General features: G+C 44.6%; 1 protein-coding gene across 3 annotated transcripts; it reads left to right on the plus strand.

The window, feature by feature from the left end:
* Positions 1-1,636: 1,636 nt before the first annotated feature.
* Hemk2 (HemK methyltransferase 2, ETF1 glutamine and histone H4 lysine) lies at positions 1,637-14,211 on the plus strand. 3 transcript variants are annotated; one of them, XM_087575949.1, is made up of 6 exons: positions 1,637-1,953; positions 3,628-3,714; positions 4,671-4,761; positions 9,103-9,186; positions 12,240-12,381; positions 13,625-14,211. In XM_087575949.1, the coding sequence occupies exons 2-6, from the start codon at positions 3,689-3,691 to the stop codon at positions 13,729-13,731; spliced, it is 450 nt and encodes a 149-aa protein (XP_087432075.1). In that variant the 5' UTR covers positions 1,637-1,953; positions 3,628-3,688; the 3' UTR covers positions 13,732-14,211.
* Positions 14,212-20,360: the final 6,149 nt, after the last annotated feature.

The raw sequence follows: 20,360 nt of genomic DNA on the forward strand, positions 1-20,360 counted from the left end.
GGGCATCGATCCCTTTACAGATAATTGTGAGCCACCATGTGGTTGCTGGGAATTGAACTCAGGACCTCTTGAAGAGCAGTTAGTTCTCTTAACCTCTGAGCCATCTCTCCAGCCCCATTTTTTATATTTATTAACTTGAGTATTTCTTATTTACATTTTGGTTGTCATTCCCCTTCCCGGTTTCCTAGCCAACATCACCCTAACCCCTCCCCCTCCCCTTCTATAAGGATGTTCCCCTCCCCATCCTCCCCCCATTACCACCCTCCCCCAACAATCCCGTTCACTGGGGGTTCAGTCTTAGCAGGACCAAGGGCTTCCCCTTCCACTGGTGCTCTTACTAGGATATTCATTGCTACCTATGAAGTCAGAGTCCAGGGTCAGTCCATGTATAGTCTTTGGGTAGTGGCTTAGTCCCTGGAAGCTCTGGTTGCTTGGCATTGTTGTTCATATGGGGTCTCGAGCCCCTTCAGCTCTTCTAAGTCCTTTCTCTGATTCCTTCAATGGGGGTCCCGTTCTCAGTTCAGTGGTTTGCTGCTGGCATTTGCCTATTTATTTGCTGTATTCTGGGTGTGCCTCTCAGGAAAGATCTACATCCAGTTCCTGTCTGCCTGCACTTCTTTGCTTCATCCATCTTATCTAGTTTGGTGGGCCACATGTGGGGCAGGCTCTGAATGGGTGTTCCTTCTGCCTCTGTTCTAAACTTTGCCTCCCTATTCCCTGCCAAGGGTATTCTTGTTCCCCTTTTAAAGGAGTGAAGCATCCTCATTTTGGTCATCTTTCTTGAGTTTCATGTGTTCTGTGCATCTAGGGTAATTCAAGCATTTGGGCTAATAGTCACTTATCAATGAGTGCAGACCATGTGTGCCAAACTATAATTTTAATGAATGAAAATGACCAAAATAAATTTTATACATGCATAAAATTGCCAAATACAAAATAAAACTTAAAAGTCATAATCTAAGCTGGGCATGGTGGCACACGCCTTTAGTATCAGCACTCTGTGGAGGTTCACTGTTAGTTCCTGGCCCATCCAGTCTACATAGTGAGTTTCAAGACAGCCAGGGCTACAGAGTGAGACTCTTGTGTAACAAAATCAAGCAAAGAAAAGTAGTCATAATCTTACAGATGGATATTTACAACTCAGCTGTCTTTTTAAAAAAAAACTGTAAATTTTAGTAAACACTGTATTTGCAAGTCCTTGCAAGTTAAAAAAAAATGGAATAAACTTTCCAAATGTCATTAGAATAAAAATGCAGTCATCCTAGTACAAAATAACCGAGGATGCTCAGTAGTAGGGTAGCCGAAAAGAGTAAACACAAAATGTTCATTAGTTGAAAACGGATGCTAGGGGCGGGAGAGATGTCTCAGGGGTTAAGAACACTGACTGCTCTTCCAAAGGTCCTGAGTTCAATTCCCAGCAACCACACAGTGGCTCACAACCATCTGTAATGGAATCTGATGCCCTCTTCTGGGTATCAGAAGACAGCTATAGTATACTTATATAGATAAAATAAAAAAAGAAAATGAATGTGAGTTTTGCTTAAAAGTTCCAGATAGGCCCACAAGCATTGCACTCCAAACTCCACCCAGTGTCAGACAAAAGCGCATGCGCAGCAAGCCTGACGCGTGCGTACTCAACGCCCGCCCGTAAGAGCGGAAGGGGAAGATGGCGGCGCCGAGTGTCCCCACGCCGTTGTACGGGCACGTGGGTCGTGGAGCCTTCAGCGACGTGTACGAGCCAGCGGAGGACACGTTCCTGTTACTGGACGCGCTCGAGGCGGCAGCAGCAGAGCTAGCAGGGTGCGAGGAGGGTGCGCGCCTCAGCGGTAGAGAGCGGGGTGTCCTAGAGGCGGAAGCCGGAACTTGCCGCCCTCCTCCGGAAGTGATGGGTCGGTCCACTTTCTGGTGATTGACAGCAGAGCAGGATAAAGGAGGAGTTCCCCGCGGGCGGGGGTGAGAGCATCGCTCTGGTCTCCCTCCGGGTTCGTGATCACCCTGCCCTGTTAATCCGAAGAATGTAAACCGGCCTCTGAGGAGCCGCCGGAGTTTATCGACCAGAAACAGGCTGGTCCAAAACTTTGCTGCTTTTTAACTTTAATTTTTTTAGTGAATATGTAAAACTCGCGTAGGGTTATTTGAACGCCTTAGTCCATGAATAACATCCTCTGGCAACAGAAGGGCACAAATGATAAAGTAGTGAACTATAAAACCCACCCAACCTGTTGAAGGAACAGCCTTTAGCCGTCTGAGCTCTTAAAGTGTTATTGCAACTGAGAAACTGGATTTTTTTTAAAATTGAACTGTTAGAAATTTAGTTTGGATGTTAGAACCATTAGGAAAGATTTAAATAGTTACATAACAGCCTCCAGTAGGATTTTCACTAGCGTGATTTGTTGAAGTATTGGCCATAACTTTTATTGACAAAAATAGTAAATGCCTACATGTTAACTTTTCAGAGAAAAGAATTTGAGTTGAGAGCAGGCAAGACGGCTCAGCTGGTAAAAGCAATTGCTCTCTAGCCCGCAGGCCTGAGTTTTAGCCTCAAACTACTACAGGTTGTACTTGGAAGTTCACTTACAATGCTGAAGACCGTTCTGCCCCCCCCCCCCCCCCCCCGACACACAAAGGAAGCCTAATAAAACATTTTGCCAAAAGAATTTTGGGTCATTTATTTAATGGTCAAGATTCCAACTAGGTTTCTCCAGAACGAAATAGCTATGATGTTTATTTACATTGTCACATTTTTTTCCACCTATAAAATGCTCTTAACCCCAGTGTTTCTTCATAGATGGTGGAACATTTACTGAAATACCTTGTGGTGCACAGGATTGTAACTTGAATGCTCTGAATAGCTCAGAAAGATTTACAACCTCAAACTGCATCTCAGGGTATGCTGTAATAGAGCTGACCTTGTTACAAAGCCTGGGAATTCTAATTATTTATGAGACTGTAGTGGTTAGTTCCAAAAAGAAGACACCTGGTAAGATTCGCAAACTTTACTGTGACCCACAAGTGGCTTGTGGGTCACATAGACATGTGGCTGATTCTGAAGGTAAAAATATTGTAACTCCCTTTTTTTAAAGGTAAAACTACTATAGCTCCTTCTTGAATGGTTGTTTGAAAAGTTAAGTGCCAGAAAAACCTTGTGTCATCAGCCCAATGAGTCGTGGAAATTAAGTAGTGCTTTTGATGCATGGACGGTGATCCTGGAGATAAATTTATTGAAAAGTCATATAAAAATTTTTAAGTTTAGAAAGCTAAGATTATAGGCCTTCTAAGATCAGACACTGAGGTATTTGCCCAATATAGTATTCCAGTCGAGAAAGGTCTTTGTTCTTCACGTATCTAAGTAGGTGGAAGGCTTTTACCAAACCCTAGGATATGCTGCTGGGTTTATTCAAGTACTTCAATGTAAGTACTTTACACACCTAAACTATTATTAGCAGGTTTGGGCTAAGCAACAACAAGCACCAAGTGGTTGCCAGAAATGTTAAATTTCCTCATATTCCCACGTATTTTCCAGAGAATGGTGGTGCTACAGAAGTATATCATACAGCATGGGAGTTATCTTCCAGGAAGAATATCTTCATAGGAAGGGACTAAATAATTTGTCTTTTTCCTTGTTAGAGTGGAACTATGCCTGGAAGTAGGAGCAGGATCTGGGGTGGTGTCTGCATTCCTAGCCTCCATGATAGGTCCTCAGGCCTTGTACATGTGAGTATGTGACATTCATCCACCCTTCCTGGGTCCCTAGGACCACAGCAGCTCAAGTCAAATGTTTTAAATAGGCAATATGTCTCTGATAGTGTTCTGGTAAGGACTCGGGTCACAAATTATGCCTGCCCCCAGGTATAGGCTCCTGTTCCCTCCTTCATGCCACAGGATTTTAGAAGCACACAACTTTATGTTATCTGTACTTTGAATCGTTCTCAGGTAAACAGTTTGACTATTAAAATAGGTGCAAAGTTGAATGTCCTTGCAGAGAGCTTGAAAATACAAAAGCTAGGGGGAAATACCAGAAGATGTTGCCACACACAGAACAGATATGTTTCTTTCAGCTCGCTATCTCCTGTGTGTCTTGTGTAGTGCTTTCCTGTCAGTGATTTCCCTCAGTTCTTATTTGCTGGATGCTTAAGCCATACAGCTTAATGGCTTAAAGGGAAACAAACCCCCTACAGATGAGGGGAAACAGGTTTACAAACCCCTTCAGATGAGGGGAAACAGGTTTACAAACCCCTTCAGATGAGGGGAAACAGGTTTACAAACCCCTACAGATGAGGGGAAACAGGTTTACAAACCCCCTACAGATGAGGGGAAACAGGTTTACAAACCCCTTCAGATGAGGGGAAACAGGTTTACAAACCCCCTACAGATGAGGGGAAACAGGTTTACAAACCCCCTACAGATGAGGGGAAACAGGTTTACAAACCCCTTCAGATGAGGGGAAACAGGTTTACAAACCCCCTACAGATGAGGGGAAACAGGTTTTCTAGCAGTGTTTGTCATCACAGTAACAAGCTTCTGTTCCCTCTTTCTTTGCCATTAGGAAACATTCTCCTTTGATTTCCTACACCATGTTAGAATTAGGGAATCTTCTCAGCAGGAATCTGCTGCTGCACTGTCTGCTTCTGTATGCCCTCCTGACCTTTTTTCTCCTCCGGTGTTTATAGGTGCACCGATATCAACCCCAAGGCAGCTGCATGTACCTTGGAAACAGCGCGCTGTAACAGAGTCCACCTTCAGCCAGTAATTACAGATTTGGTGAGCTTTAATCCTCGTTCAGTAGCAATTGATTTCAATTAATTTTGTCAGATTGGTTTCGGTGGAAATAAACTTTAGAAATTAACTTCTGTTTTGTTTGTATGGGACAAAATGTCATGTAGCCCAGGCTAGCCTCAAACTTAGTATACAGCCACACATGAGCTTGAACTCTCATTTTTGTTTGTTTTTATTTTTAATTAATTTTTTCTTTTATTTTTAAGATTATAATATAATTTGATAATTTCCCTCTTCCCTTTCCTTCCTCCAGATTCTCCCACATAACCCTGCTTGCTGTCTTTCAAATTCATGGCCTCTGTTCTTCATTAATTGTTTCTTCATTAATTAATATGTATATATACATATATTACATATACATACATATATTACATATACATACATGTGTATGTATATTCATAACCAGAACGTGCTCAGTCTGTATAATGTATGCTTTCAAACCTGACCATTTGATACTAGGTAAATGTTGGACTTATAGGTTGACCACATGTAACTCTGTATCCAGTTCCTACTGGCTTAAACCTAAAAACCATTCTGCACAGCTAGCACAGGAACTCAGATGACATCACACATTTTTTCTCAGCTCTGAGTTTCCCTCTCAAGGTTGGACACCCTCATGTAACAAAATGTTTGCATCTCTGTGTCTTTATTAGCAACTCCCCATGGAAAGAAGTGTCCCCCGCAGTATTCTTAGGATTAGAACCACGTGGGTCCTGTGTCCCAGGCAGGCATTTGAAGAGTGACTTTGACCTGGGTCATAGTGCTTCAACTCCACCCCAAAGCTACCTACCCAAGCTTGAGTTAAGTGTGAGAGGAGATAGAATATCCCTGTCTTAGTTACTTTTCTATTGCTATGAAGTGGAGGGCTTGAGGGGAGAAAGAAGGAGGGAGAGACAGAAAGTGGGGGCGGGGCAGGACATAACTAGACCTGGCCTGGGTTTTTAAAACCTCAAAGTCTAAAAGACCCACCTTTTCCAAGGCCATGAGTGTGTGGTGCCAGTCCCATTCAAACCACCACAGTCCCATCAAAAGCCAAGGAGATATAAGCAGAGACAGGGGAATGAGCACGAGTCCTGCGGAAAAGCAAAATGATTGACAGCTTTAGACTGGCTGCAGGATATTCATTTCTTTATTGAGACGGTTCTCACTGTATCCCAGTCCTGTCTTTGAACTTTCCATGTAGTTGTAGATGATGTCAGTTCTAGCTTCTTCCGTCTCTACCTCGTTAGAGGAGCCTACACAACCCCCACTCCACTGTTTTATTGTTTTATCAAAAGGTGTGTGTGTGTGTGTGTGTGTGTGTGTGTGTGTGTGTGTGTCTACATCACATCTCTCCAGGGCCCACCAAGGTCAGAAGAGGGTATTGGATCCCCTGGGACTGGAGTTACAGATGGGTGTTAGCCACGGTATTGGAACTAAGAATTGAACCTTGGTCCTCTGCAAGAGCAGCCAGTGCTCTGAATTGCTGAGCCATCTCTCCAGCCCTTCATTATTTTAAGAAATTCAGATTAGACCTTGTGAGTTTCAGTTGTTACAGTAGTTTAAGGGTATTAGTAGGACTTGAGTGGTGTTAGATTTGCAGGATACTTTGAGTTACAACAGTGACATGTTATTCATAAACAGAAATCCTAATAGCATGCAGCAGGTGGACCCTAAAAACAATGCTGTCTGTGGGTGTGTAGGGAATATAAAAGTCTCAGAAAATCTAGGGTAGCTTTGGACTCTCTTTTGGTTACGGATGACTTTGAACTACTGATCCTGCCTTCATCTCCCAGGTTCTGGGGTTCCTGACATGCACCCTCACACCCAGCTTTCTGTGCTTGTAGACCAGTATTGTTCTTGCCCTGATAAAGGCAGGCAGCTTCCCGAGAAGTTCACATTTACAAAGGGTTTTGCATCTCAGGATTAAGCCCAAGAGACAAGAAATTCTTTTCACAGTGCTAAGAACGAGGGTGTTCTCAGGCCACTCACATGCATGTTGATGCATGGTGATGCATGGCGATGCATGGTGATACATGTGATGTAGAACCGCCTGCTTCCTAGTAGTCTATAAAAAATATTACATCTATTTTTGGTGGAACGGTAAAACCAGATAGAATAAACCCAAACTGTTTGAAATAGATATGGAAGCTGGTGTCTTTGAAAACTCCAGTGTTAATAAAACTATGTCTAGGATTATAGCCTGGCTCTCCTGTCCAGCTCCAGAAGCTACACAGTAGCTCAGGGATGGGACTGGAGGTTCTGCATGCTAGAGTTAACTCCTCAGTAGTTAAAGGGGGCGCTGAACTAAACTTTGACCTGGCAAAGCAAGAAACAAGAGGCAGGCTTAGCAGATTTACAGCCTTTTTACCTTCAAAATACAGGGATTGTTACAGCTGTCATAGAAGACAAACCCACTCCGTAGCTGAGATTACATGTTTAAAAAGTAGCAACCAGCTGGGGTAGGCTGGCCCACTCCTATAACCCAGTACTCAAGAGTGTAAGATGGGTTTACGGCTACCCTGGGCTACATAGTGTGACTTCTTTCTCAAAGTCAGAAAGGTACAGTTGTCATCGTCCTTCATTTTTAGCTGTACAGTCTTTTAAAGTACATATTACGTGTTCCATTCCACCATTAAAACATACCAAACACGTTTTACCCTTTACAAACTCGCTGGCCTCGGCTTGTCTGAGCTGCGTGGTACTAAGGCCTGTTCAGGTGTCCGCTCTGTGAAGCTGACAGCCCTCCTCCGTCTTCTCTCCATTGTCCTGTGTCTCCATCACCTATTGGCAGAGTCTGTTCTTCCTCTTGCTGTGCTTCATGCAAGAAAAGCAGACATTCCGACCCGCATTTAACATAAGGGCCTGCACAGTGTCCCATTGGGAATAAAGGTCCTGTGTTTTGCTGCATGAATACATCGAACATTACCGGGGCCTCTTTCGTGTGTTTCTCAACTGTCAGAGATGTTAAGGCAGGGAACTGACTAGGCCTGACTAGAGATGCCTGTAGCGGTAAACTTAAAAGGCGCATCACCATCCCGTGCCAGTGCCAGCACCGCAGGGCCACACGGCATCTGCGGGCATTTTCATCTCAGTCAGCAAAGCAGCTCATTCTCCATTGAGCTCTGCCTCTGGCCACTCTCTGAGCTCGGCCGCAGCCGCCCTCTTGCAACTCTCTTGCTGCAGACTCTGCTCACATTCTCAGCATTCGTCCCCTGTGGTTACAGTCACAACTTCCAATAACCCATTAAATCAAAACTCAATAAGCTTTTAATTTAGCAATCCGATTTATATCTTAAATTCTCATTCCACAAAACATCCACACAATAAAGTCACAACCAGTTGATAATGATATAAACTGCCCACCTAGATAAGACAAATTGTTCTATAAAATTCCATCCCTTATGAAATACTCATAACTACCTGTGGCCCCTTAAGGCCAGACAGATCTGGGTCGTCCTTCTCCTCCCTCTTGGTTCTTCTTTCTTCTTTCTCTTCTCCCTCCCTTCCAAACTCTCTGCCCGCCTTTATTTTTCACTGCCCAGCCACAGGCCTTGCCTTCTCTTGTGCCCACCCTCACCTGCACATAGATAGCAATCCACAGATGTCTTTACTGGACGGTCAGTCCTCGGTTACTTTTTATTTAACTCTGTGGATGTTAGGGTGCCTGTTTTAATATTTTGTCCCTTTTCTTTTTGCAAAATTCAGCTCACAGTTATTACTAGATAGCTGGATAGGATAAAGTACTAGGAATTATGAAGCAAAATTTTCTCTAATTTTCTTATCCAGCATTTCTGGAAAATTGTATTTCAGAGTTCTTTTAGGAAACTTAATTTCTTTATGGAATTGAAAACACTTTCAAAACTCGCACTCCCATGCACTCGTGCATGTGTGAAGACACACACTCACACACATTCACACATACACAACATTCACACACACACACACATTCACACACATGTTCATACACACATTCACACACACACACATACACACACACAAATATCACTTCTTAATTGTGTTGTTCAGGTTAGCAGACATAGCTGTATAGCTCTTCACAGATCTACAGGGAATATAGTCTACACAATCAGAACTCACTTGTTCTCACACCATCTTCTAAAGCTTAACCCAGAATGGAGATGTGTCTGCTGCTGAGTAGAAGCCACAATCAATATGTTCGCTCTCACCTTAGACAGTGTTCATATAAACTGCATCTGCATGAAGAAAATTGAAACACTTCCGTCTGTAAGCCCTTCCCCTCGTGATAACACGAGAGAGTAACTATAAAGACTTACTCATTACTGAAATCAGGACCCATTCTTAAACTGCAATGTTGCTTGTCCTCAGGTCCAAGGCTTGCTGCCCAGATTGAAGGGGAAAGTAGACCTGCTGGTGTTCAACCCCCCTTACGTCGTGACTCCGCCTGAAGAGGTGAGACCCACAGCAGAACTTTGGCTTTCTTTCCAGCCGCTTGATGAGACGGAGTGAGCTTCTTCTGACTTCGGTCACTGCCTCCAGCAGTACTCCTCTGACTGTTCAGAGGGTGTCAGTCACCCGTGCTGTGAGTGCTGCAGAAGGGAAATACTGCACAGGTGCAAAGTGTGACAGAACTAGTCAGAGCTCTCACCCAGACCAGGCCAGGCGGTTAAACAAATCCATCACCCGAAATAACAGATCTGTAAAGCACGTTTTAAAAATACTTGTAGTCAATTAAAAGTATTCACCAATAATTTACTTCTCAAAGTCTGGGGTTTCATCCCTTAAAGTGATCAGAAATTGAAGGTGTGGGACCAGTTCTAATCTTCCATTGGGAACAATAGAAATACATTATTGAAGACTCTCCACAGTGAGGAGTAAGCCCTATCGGCACGCCCCCAGAAGGTGAAGGAACACAGTTCAGTAACAGCTGAGCACTAGCTTCTCTTTGATTGTGCCTGCTGTATGCTTTGGAGATTATTCTCTGGCAAAGCTGATAAATACTTTGTTCACCTCCACTCCAAGATGAAGGCGGCCATGTCTCTTCTGACTGCCCTCACTGTTGTGCTGAGGTTATAACTGAGGAGCCAAAATAAGTCACAGCACCGTCGTGTCTGGTACTCTGTTCACAGCTCCTATACTAAAACATCACAGGGTGGGTCATTAATATCTGTATCAATCACAGGCTGGAGACGGAGGAGACATCTCAGAGTGTGTGGCTCTGGCAAAGGCCTTTCTGCTGTGTTAGGACAGGGACATCACACACTGAGAGTGAGGGTGCTTGTCCTGAACCTAATCCCCGGGATCCATACTGTAGAGGTCCTCTGAGCGCATGTACACCCACACAATACACACAATAAGTCAATGAATTTTTAAGAAGGTTTCAGTCCAGTCATTCCAGTCCTTAAGATCTAATTTTAGAAACCATTCAGTAGCTGGCTGTGGTGATGAGGGTCTTTAATCCCCCAGCACTCAAGAGTAAAGGCAGGCAGATCTGAGCTCCAGGCCAGCCAGGGCTAGACAGGGAGAGCCTACCTCCAAACAAACACAAACCCTTCAGTACTAGGACAAAAGCTGAAATGGATGAAAGTTTATGTTTTCCTATGTGTAATGACCATGCGAGCCTGTGCACAGCAGGAGGGATTAATTCATGGTCTTGGTTTCAGTTCACACTGAGAAAACCAGGGAGTGAAGAAACAGCCCTGAGAACATGGTGGCCCACTTGGGGTCTCCGTGTATTTCTAGTTGCAGCACTAAGCTCCAGAGCCTTACATCTGCAGGGATACACTGGAGGACCAAGTGTAGGCAGTGCAGGAGATCCGGGGTCTGAATTCCCAGAGCTGAGTGATTGGAGACGATGAAGACACAGCACAGGTCCAGCAAGATGGTTATGGATGGCATCTAGAAGACATATAAGAATGTCACATTCAGAAACACGAGTCAAGTGCTGTGGGTTGTACCTGTGGTCTCTAAGGAACCAAGATGGACCCATTAGATGGCCCAGGGAGCAAGCAAACAAGCAGACGGCCACTAACACTTACCTGACTCCTCCTGAAATGCAACCCTCTCTTCTTTGGCCTCAGGGTTGGGCTCATGCCAGGCATTGCTGAAGTCATCTCAGTATCAGCAGATAAATGGGGCTCAATAGCCTGGAGTCTGATCGCAGGAAGCCCTATACATTGTGCAGCAGCGAGAGAGAGGCCTGATAGGGACTGACCCAAAGCTCACACCTGCTGAAAGAGCCAAACAAGGCCCTGCAAAAGGATGGAGTAACACAGAGAGCCAAACAGGAGCAGCTCACCCAGAATTAAAGCAGAGGGGTCAGGAAAGGGAGTCCCCAGAATGCTGACACAAATGTGGAATTAATGATCTAGTGTGATTGTGGAGATACTGAGTGGATGATAGGTCTGGGAATAATCCAAATTAGATTCAGAGAAAAATAAACAAATGTCAAACACCAGCTAAATAAGATATACTTCTTCAGTAAGGTCCTGGACCAACATAAGGAATGAATTCGAGCTACTGCAGAGGAAGTGAACCTTCCTTGAGAGTTGATTGACAGGGCTGGGGAGATGGGTAATGGATGAGATGCTTGTGAAAGTGAGGACTGAAGGTGGTATCCTCTGAACCCATGTAGAAGTCACGCAACAGCACATGCCTGTGACCCCAACAGACCTGAGGCATGATAGGAAGCCCACATGACAGCTAGCCTGATATATACAGTAGTGGACAGGAGAGGCCCCCACCTCTGACAAGGTGCAAGGCAAGGATTGTGTCTGACCTGCATGTGCCCCGCCTCCCGACACACACACATACATACATGTTACACATACTACCATGTGCACACTCACAAAATAAAGGCAAGGAAGAAAGTTGAACAACCCTGAAACATGATTGAAAACAAAGTTGCTGAAGATAGGGGAGAGGCAGACCTGAGAAAACCTGCCCTTGTAAGTAAGTATATGTACTTTTTTGTTCTGAAATTACAGAATTTGATTGTAAAGGTATTACTTTAAACCAGGAAACATATTGACTAAAAATTAAAAAACAAAGTCAAAAATACGTAAAGGCCACAGCAAAAATCGGAAAACAGTTGTGTCCGCATTGAACCTAATTTTCATTGATTTCTTCAGAATATTCTGGTGGTACCAAGTGAACCAGGGCCCCACAAATGCCAGATGAGCTCTGACACTCAATTGTATCCTGTCCCTTGAGTGTTTGACACAGGGTCTCACCACGTAGCTCAGGTTGGCCTTGAAATCACAATCAGTCTTCTCCAGCCTTTAGTACAAAGATCGCAGGTGCGCCTAGCCACCCAGAATGCTGTTTTATTTGTTGGATAATTATATGCCCTCTCATAGCATAAGGACGTCAGGACTTTGGCAGAATGATGTTCAGAAGCCAAGGTACATTCGTTTGAAAATGTGTACTTGTTTGGTGATATTTTATGCCATTAAGAGGGTACTCTCATTGAAGCCTGAATCCAATGTCTCTGTGATTGCTGACAGGTAGGAAGCCACGGAATAGAAGCAGCTTGGGCTGGTGGAAGAAACGGCCGGGAAGTCATGGACAGGTTCTTCCCACTGGCCTCACAACTTCTCTCCCCAAGAGGGCTGTTCTACTTAGTTACCATAAAAGAAAACAATCCAGGTAATTGAGGAAAAAAGAGCTTCTTGATATTCACTTGCTGACGACAAACGTCGGGGACTAACTTAGAAAGTAGGCTGGGCTGTAGAGCAAGTTAATTGCTGACATGTTGAGAGAGGAGAAACACTTCTAAGAGGTAAAATGTGTATGTTTTAAGACCCGTCGTCTTTGTGGGACGAGTAATTTCACTCGTTCATAAACTAACATTCAGATACAATCGCTGACACCTAACACTTGCCCCTCAGCATGGGTCCCATCTCATGCAACAGGTCTTAAATTCCAGCAATAATGATGATATAATAATAATAATAATAATAATAATAATAATAATAATAATAATAGAAGAAGAAAGAGAAGGTGGTCACTGCAGTAATGTCTACAACTTGCAGGCCGGCCACTGTTGAGGTCCCAGGGTTCATAGCTGGATAGTGGTGATTGCTTCCCCACCCTCAACCCCGCTGTACAGGAGCCTAAGGACAGAAGAAAGCCTTGTAACCGTAGTTACAGATGGTTGTGAGTTAGCACGCGGGTACTGGGACATGAACCCAGCTCCTTTGCAAGAGCCAGAAGTGCTCTTAACCACTGACTCATCTCTTGGGCCTCTGGTTTTATTTTCAAAAGAAGAGAATTCGGGGTTGGGGATTTAGCTCAGTGGTAGAGCGCTTGCCTAGGAAGCGCAAGGCCCTGGGTTCGGTCCCCAGCTCCGAAAAAAAGAACCAAAAAAAAAAAAAAAAGAAGAAGAAGAAGAAGAAGAAGAAGAAGAAGAAGAAGAAGAGAATTCATTTATACTCTGGGCACTGTCAGGATTCAGTTTGTCCAGATTTCCATTGACCTTCCCCATAAAGCATATATGGGAGAGATTGGCACCAACCAGCTAAAACATGATCGCCTGTTATGGTAACAAGGTTAAATAATGACTCTGTGTAGTTGGAAGTGGGCTACACTACAAACTAGGCACTTAAGTCTGTCAGAATCCTCAGACCGTCTTTTTTTTTTTTTTTTTTTCGGAGCTGGGGACCGAACCCAGCCTGAGTCCTTGTTTTTTTTTTTTTTTTTTTGGTTCCCTCAGACCGTCTTAAAGCTGTGTCCCACCTCTCCTAGGTCCAAGCTTGAGTTAACAAACACGTGCCTGCTCTACGCTGTTTAATCAGAGGAATTTAATGCACTTATCATCCTACTAAATTGCTCAGTGATCATGCATATCACCAAATGTTTAATTGAATTCTACTTTTATTTGTCATTTTAGAGGAAATCTTTAAAATAATGAAGACAAGAGGACTACAAGGAACCACGGCACTTCGCAGGCAAGCAGGCCAAGAAACCCTGTCAGTCCTCAGGTTCAGCAAGTCCTGAAAGCCCCTGAAGTAAATAAACTAGCTACCGGTTGCTGAACACTCAGTAGGTTTGAGACTGATGCCATTCCCTGGCCAAGAAGTTTTACCAAAATTTGTCATTTAAAGAAAAAGTGGATCCAAGTGGTAGTGGCATAGGCACTCAGGAGACAGAGGCAGGGGGTCTCTAAGTTCAAGGCCTGGTCTACAGAGTGAATTCCAGGACCCTCAGGGCTACACAGAGAAACCAAAACCAAACGACGAACCGAAAGGAAAAGAAAAAGAAAAAAAGCGAGGGCTGGATAGACAGATGGCTCAGAGACTGAGCCACTGACCCCTAATACAGAGGACTGGGGCTCTGTTCTCAGTACCCACAAGGTAGTTCACAAGGGCTCCTGCCCTGTTCTGACCTCCAAGGATACCAGGCACACACCTGGCATACATACATAGTGCAGGCAAAATACCCATACACAAAAACCAAATAAACCTAAGAAAAAGGCCATTTTGTTTTCAGTTTTTCTGTACATGTGCAAGTAAATGTGTATATTTATAACCATATTTTATATATTTATATCTGAAGGCATGTTTGATTTCACCTTAGCTATAATAGCAAAGCAATATAAGTACCCTAAATGTCCACCAGAAAGGACGCCGGGTAAAATCTACCCATTCCCCTGAACATAGCCGTGAAACAAGTTACTGTGTGAGTCCCAAAAGGGGCTTTTTGGTGATGAGTTACAACTGAGTGCGAAGACACTGCAGCTGAGCTTCTTCCCACACATGCTGTCTTGAAAAGCCAGGCAAAGCAGTGTACTGAGGTGTGTATATAACAGAGTTTTGGGAGATAAACTGCAGGAATAAAAGAACTTCACTCTTCGTGGCAGCATTTCTCTTACACAGTGGTGATATTAGAATGCCAGTGGCTTTTCATGATCAATATGACAAAAACTCTTCTCTGATCGACACAACATCACTCGCTGATTGCTACCAGGGCTTCATCAGGAGGGTCTTTTTTCCTCCAGTTATTCCTGAAGGCCCACCAGAGGCTAGTGAGTCATCCAAAGAGTCCAGCCTCCTATGGAGGTAACCTTAGATGCTAATTTGCAAGGATTTTGACCACCTTCCCTCTCTTTTAGGGTGGCTGTTAGTGCACTGCCTATGTCCCAATGAATAACCCTGTATGCCTGAACTCAGAGTTAAAGATGTGTGTGTGTGTGTGTGTGTGTGTGTGTGTGTGTGTGTGTGTGTGTGTGTGTGAATATATGCCGCATATGGGCCAGTACCTCAAGAGTACAAGAAAAGGTGTCAGATGCTCTACAGGTGGTTGTGAGCCACCCAACACAAGTGTTGGAAACCAAATTCAGGTTTCTCAGAACAGTAAGTGCTTTTAACCAATGAGCTATCTCTGCAGCTGTCTGTATAATTTCAAAAATAAGGCATGAAGTTGCAAAGGAGAAGAGAGGAAGGTGATGGGGGAATGTGATCAAGATACACTGTGTACATAAATTAAATTTTCAAATAATAAAATCGGTAAGAATTCCCAGTTCACGATAGAGCTAACCAGGGTCAGGGTCAGTTGGTGCTCAATATTCTGTATTGAGATGTGGCACGATACAGTATCAGGCCAAGGGCTGTCACTCAAAGCAGGAACAGCTGTGATATTAGCAGGGCCTTGTTCCAGAATCCAAAGGGCCTACAACTGCAGATTTCCATAGGGCCCGCCAGATGCCCTGTATGGAATCCTTACCTGCCACCACAACCTCCAGCACCAACCACTGGATTTGCTCGGCCAAATGGCCAGAGTACCAGAACAGCTTACACAACAACCTGAACGTGGGTATGGAAGTGACGGGCTGTAGGTGAGACCTGACGGATTCAGGAACGCTTGTTTCCAACCTACAGTCTTGCCTCGGTCCTATGGAAATGCTGCCAATGTGCCAGAGTTGGGGAGTGGCCAATTAGGTGAAAACCTGTTGGCTTTCAAAAGCAACATCGGTGGACTCTCCAAAGGGAAACTATACCACTGAACTGTCTAGAACGGATTTCACCTTGCCTGCAACCTACATTAGGTACAGCTTCATTCCTGGCCGTCAAAACCAGCCTCCTGAACAAGAGCAGAAGACATTATAGCACAGCAATTAGCCTTGTCTCTGTCAGTCTGTCCCAAATCCTGTGGGGACAGGGACAGCAGTGTGGGCTCAGCTAGCTGAATACCAACTATATAGTCTATATGTTAAGAGGACAGGGACTCTCAAGAAGCCTGCGTCTTCCCTTAGCCTGCCTTCTTTTGGGGTACATTCTGCTTACCACACTGCCGTGGAGAGAAACAGTGTCTTCCACCTCATGTTGAGAAAGGGGGAAATGGAACATCATGTAGTGACACATGGAAATGAAAGACTCCCGGAGTGGGGAGACCCTCACTCAAGTCTCGGGATGATGCGACCCCCCAAGAACTCACACAAGACCATTCCACTTACTGACATACCTTATACTTTTTTACTGCCTCTCTTAGCTAAAATCTTGAAGTCTATTACATACACCTTAACTACTTGGACAAACTTCTTATCTCCTAAATGAGTCCATTTCTGTATTTTGCAAAGTGAGTCTTTTGTTTGTTCTCCGGGGAATATAGTTCTCAAGTGTGCCACTGTCTTTTTTTTTTTTTTTCCCTTCTTCTAAGCAATTTGGGCCTTTTCTTCTGTTGTACATTCTAAGTGAGGCCATCCCTTAGTCCGATCCCAGTTCCCAGTGGCTGTCTCTTGCAGGCCTGTAACCAGGATAGGCTCCTGCATAGCCATTTCTCGAGCCACTTAATCTACTTTGTTATTGCCCCATGCCACTGAATCTCTTCCCTCCTGATGTCCTGGGCAATAAATAACACTCACAGTTGCTGGCTTCATCAGGGCATCCAAAAGATGGCGAAGGCATCTGCATCGCTGATGTGCTATGAGGGGGAGGGGGGTAGAGGTTCAGCCATCCCAGATGACATTTGTGTTGTCCACCATGGCAGCACCTACTCATCTCTGATCTTCATGAAGAGAACTTTCCCATCTGTAGACAAGGTAGCCTCGGCTTTCAGCAGGGGTCGATCGGTCAGTCACAGAGGTCTTTCCTCCACCCATGGCTTCTGCCAGTTCTTGACACTCGTGCTGTGGTGGCTCCAGGTCAGGATCAGGCAGCAAGGTGGCCAGATTGCCCCTAACCGGTGGAGAATCTAGTCCATGTCAGCTGACCAATGGTCCCATCCTCTGGGACATTCCATTCAAAGGTAAAACATCAGCCACTCTATCACAGTTTTAAGTCCTGGATTGGGTGATAATTGTTAGTGTCTGGCTGGCAGGAGCAATGTGTTCTAGGCAGAACGGCACTAAGTCACACATCTCCCAGCATCAGGTACTGGTGCACTGAGACAAGTCTTAAACTCCACATACACAGTCTGCAGATATGCATACACATGGCCTCACCCAGCCACTTCAGCCCATGCAAGCCATTTTGGAGAGCAAATTTCTCATGAGCAAGGGATAGGGGCAGTCAGGGATGACCATGAACTAGTGGGTTACCCGGCCCACGCCAAGGTCCACTATTCTTCGGGTAGTCCATAGTATTGTTTGTTGCCGGTAGCCCCCTGTACCCAAGGTCTTTGATGGACACTGGCCCACTGGAGCATAGGAGCACAGAGCGTTGGGTGCTTGTATCCACAAAACACTGGGTGGGTTTCCTCTCTATCCTGGGGCAGTCCCTTGACCCAGTGCCCTTTTTCTTACAATAGACACTCTGATCTTTAGCCAGGAATTCTCTTCTGTTGCCAGGTACTGTCTTCCTAGACTCTAACTACTGTGGCCAGTATAAGTTTTTCTCCTGTCTTTTATCTCTCTTTAGTTCTTTAGCTTTTTCTTTTCTGTCTCTTTTCTTCTCTAGCTTATTTTCTCTGCAACTTACACTAACTCTCTCAGCGACTTAGCTTAACCCTTCAAGTTTCTGCAACTTTTTCTTCATATCTTTTCCTTACTTTAGCCAAATTGGTGGGGGGGGGGGTTTCAGCCCCTCAGAGACCCACCATTGGAGTCTGATGGTAGACCTGGCACTCCCTACCTTCTGGCGTATTGAAGTCAACAGGCAGAAGTGAGGACCTTCCATCCATGTCTGGAACATTTTTTCTGGCCTCTAGTAGGATTCTGTATTTCCTATAACAGTTACTAACAAGCATCTCAAGTGGGATGGTGAGAAAACAAGAAGAGAGTCCAGAAAACAGAGGCCCGCCAAAAAGGACAAAAGCATTCAGTCACACAGAAAGACAATTAAAAGATTAATAGACAAAAACACAGAAGTGCGCACAAAAACAAAAAACAAGTGGCTGCCACAAGATCACCACAAAACTGAACTGATTTAGAAGGGAGCTTCTGTGAGCTCACCAACGACAGATGAAGGAGAGTGGATTCCACTTCACTCCTCCTTCCCAAGGGGACACCCAAAGACAGATGAGGGAGAGCAGATCAAAAATAATGGTTAAGTCAAAGGTACCCTCTGGAGGACAGCCAACATCAAACGCCGGCCACTCCAAGGAGCAAAAAGTCTGCCACAGTACAAATTGTGTGCTCTAGCAGTCCAATGGTCTAAAGTCAAACTCAGAGGAGTCCCATCATCAAAGTCACAAGTAACACAAAACAAAGAACTAAGACACACAGACAAAAACCACTCTGAAAATACAGACGACCAGGAAGACGGGTCTCTTCTCCAGTTCAGGAGAATCATAGAATCCTCACTGGCACCCAGACAGCTAGTAGGACGGGTCTCTTCTCCAGTCCAGGAGAATCACCAAATTCTTACCGACACCCAGACAGGAATCTCCCAGGCATCCCTGGGGTTCCCCCAGACCTCCTGGGACGTCTCCCAGAACAGCACAATCGGTGAGCCCCTGGCACGTCTACCGCCCACACTAGCATCTCTCCTGAGACACGAGCCTCCCTTCTCAGCCCGAGACACCAGAACTCCAGAACTCGCAAGCAAATACAGACCCAAAGTAGCAAATACAGACCCAGAGTTTAGCCGGCACAAAACACAAGGACACAGACAAAGACACAGACGCTATCTCACCTCCAAGTGGGTCTTCGGAGATGAGGGTGGTCACTGATCCCAGATGAGCCCCCAAATGAAAGACCCCCAGAGCGGGGAGACCCTCACTCAAGTCTCGGGATGACACAACCCCCCAAGAACTCACACAAGACCTTGTTGTAATCACATGAGGTTTATCGATAGGAACCAGTGCACTGGGGTCGAGACTCGTATCTCATGCAGGGGCAGTGGAGTTCGACCACCAGTAGTTAAGACAAGGGGAATTTAAAGGAAGAAACCGCAACCCAAGGTGGGTAGGGAGGGCATCATTGGAAAATGTTGAGAATACCAGTGAAAAATCACAAGGAGAAGCTTCCTGTTTCTCAAGATGGTTTAACTTTATGGTCCGCTAGTTCCTGGGAGAAGCTTCCTGCTTCTCAAGATTGTTCTCTAAGATTTTAATCTAACTTTATGGTCAGCTAGTTCCTGGGAGAGAGTTGTTGAACCGGCCGATGTAATTACCCATTCTATGGTCCTAGGAGAAGCTTCCTGGAACATACAATCCCAGGGCCTAACCGGTTTTTTTCTTCTACTCTGAACCTTTGTCTGGTTGGGGGTTGGGGGGAGGCAACCTACATAGCAACAGTCTACAGATCCTGTCACCTGAAATTCCACTGTAGCTCATGCCTCCAGAACGCCTACCACATTTGCTGAGGAAGAATGTATTCGGCAGCATTTGCCCAAAATGGCGATTAGGAAGATTGGTAGGTATGAGGACTGGTGGCTGTGGTGAGCGGGACGAGTAGGTATGATGTTGAATAGTAGTTAGGTGGAGAAGTTGTAGAAGTTGACACAAGTGGGATAGCTAGCACCTTCAAATTTCTCTAAAGAAAAACCTGCTACACATTATTTATGGAGACAGAGAGCAGGAATTATAAGTCGTCGAGTAGGGAAGAATGCACAGACCTCACTGCAGTAAGCTGGCTCCAGAGAAGGAAGAATGGGCCAGAGAATATAAAAGAGTAACATTTTATTTCTTTAAAAATCAGAAGCAAATATGGCAAAATAGTATGGGAAGAGTACAAGTAGCACACTGCTATTTTACTATTTTCTGTATATTTGAATTTTTCATAATTTAATAATGGTATAATAAAGTAATAATTATTCACACCATAAAACGTATCAAGTGTTAATGTTATTTAAGCCACAGAAATCCATATACATATATTAAGTGAGAAAAATAAATTAAAGATAGATTTTAGAAATCGCTATTTAGTTTCCGATTTCAAGTAAATTTGTAACGGGGCTTTGACTCTGGCAATTTTAAGTTCCTTTCACACTAACGTTTTCAGGGCTGGTATCCCGTCCATGAGTTGCCAAAGATAAATGAATCAAACCTGAACGTGGCCTTCTGAGTCTCAGCCTTGCTTCTGGGAAGCTTTCTTTAGCATTACCCCAGGAGTGACTGACGACTACCCACACAACCCCACAGAATGTATTCCCAGTCCTGAGCTACCAATGCCCACACAGCCAAGGCTCTACTACCCTGTCTTCTCTTCTACCTGGGTTTTGGGTCAAAAGTCAAGAACCAATACTGGA

Source organism: Rattus norvegicus, chromosome 11 (assembly GCF_021556685.1).
Source record: "Rattus norvegicus strain SHRSP/BbbUtx chromosome 11, alternate assembly SHRSP_T2T, whole genome shotgun sequence".
Taxonomy (NCBI): domain Eukaryota; kingdom Metazoa; phylum Chordata; class Mammalia; order Rodentia; family Muridae; genus Rattus; species Rattus norvegicus.

What these genes read in the sequence shown, in the direction of transcription:
- Hemk2 (XM_087575949.1), top strand. Translation starts at nt 3,689, where the DNA reads ATGATAGGTCCTCAGGCCTTGTACAT. An exon ending in GGTCCTCAGGCCTTGTACAT is followed by an intron (nt 3,715 to 4,670) that starts GTGAGTATGTGA and finishes CGGTGTTTATAG; the next exon opens with GTGCACCGATATCAACCCCA. An exon ending in TCGTGACTCCGCCTGAAGAG is followed by an intron (nt 9,187 to 12,239) that starts GTGAGACCCACA and finishes GATTGCTGACAG; the next exon opens with GTAGGAAGCCACGGAATAGA.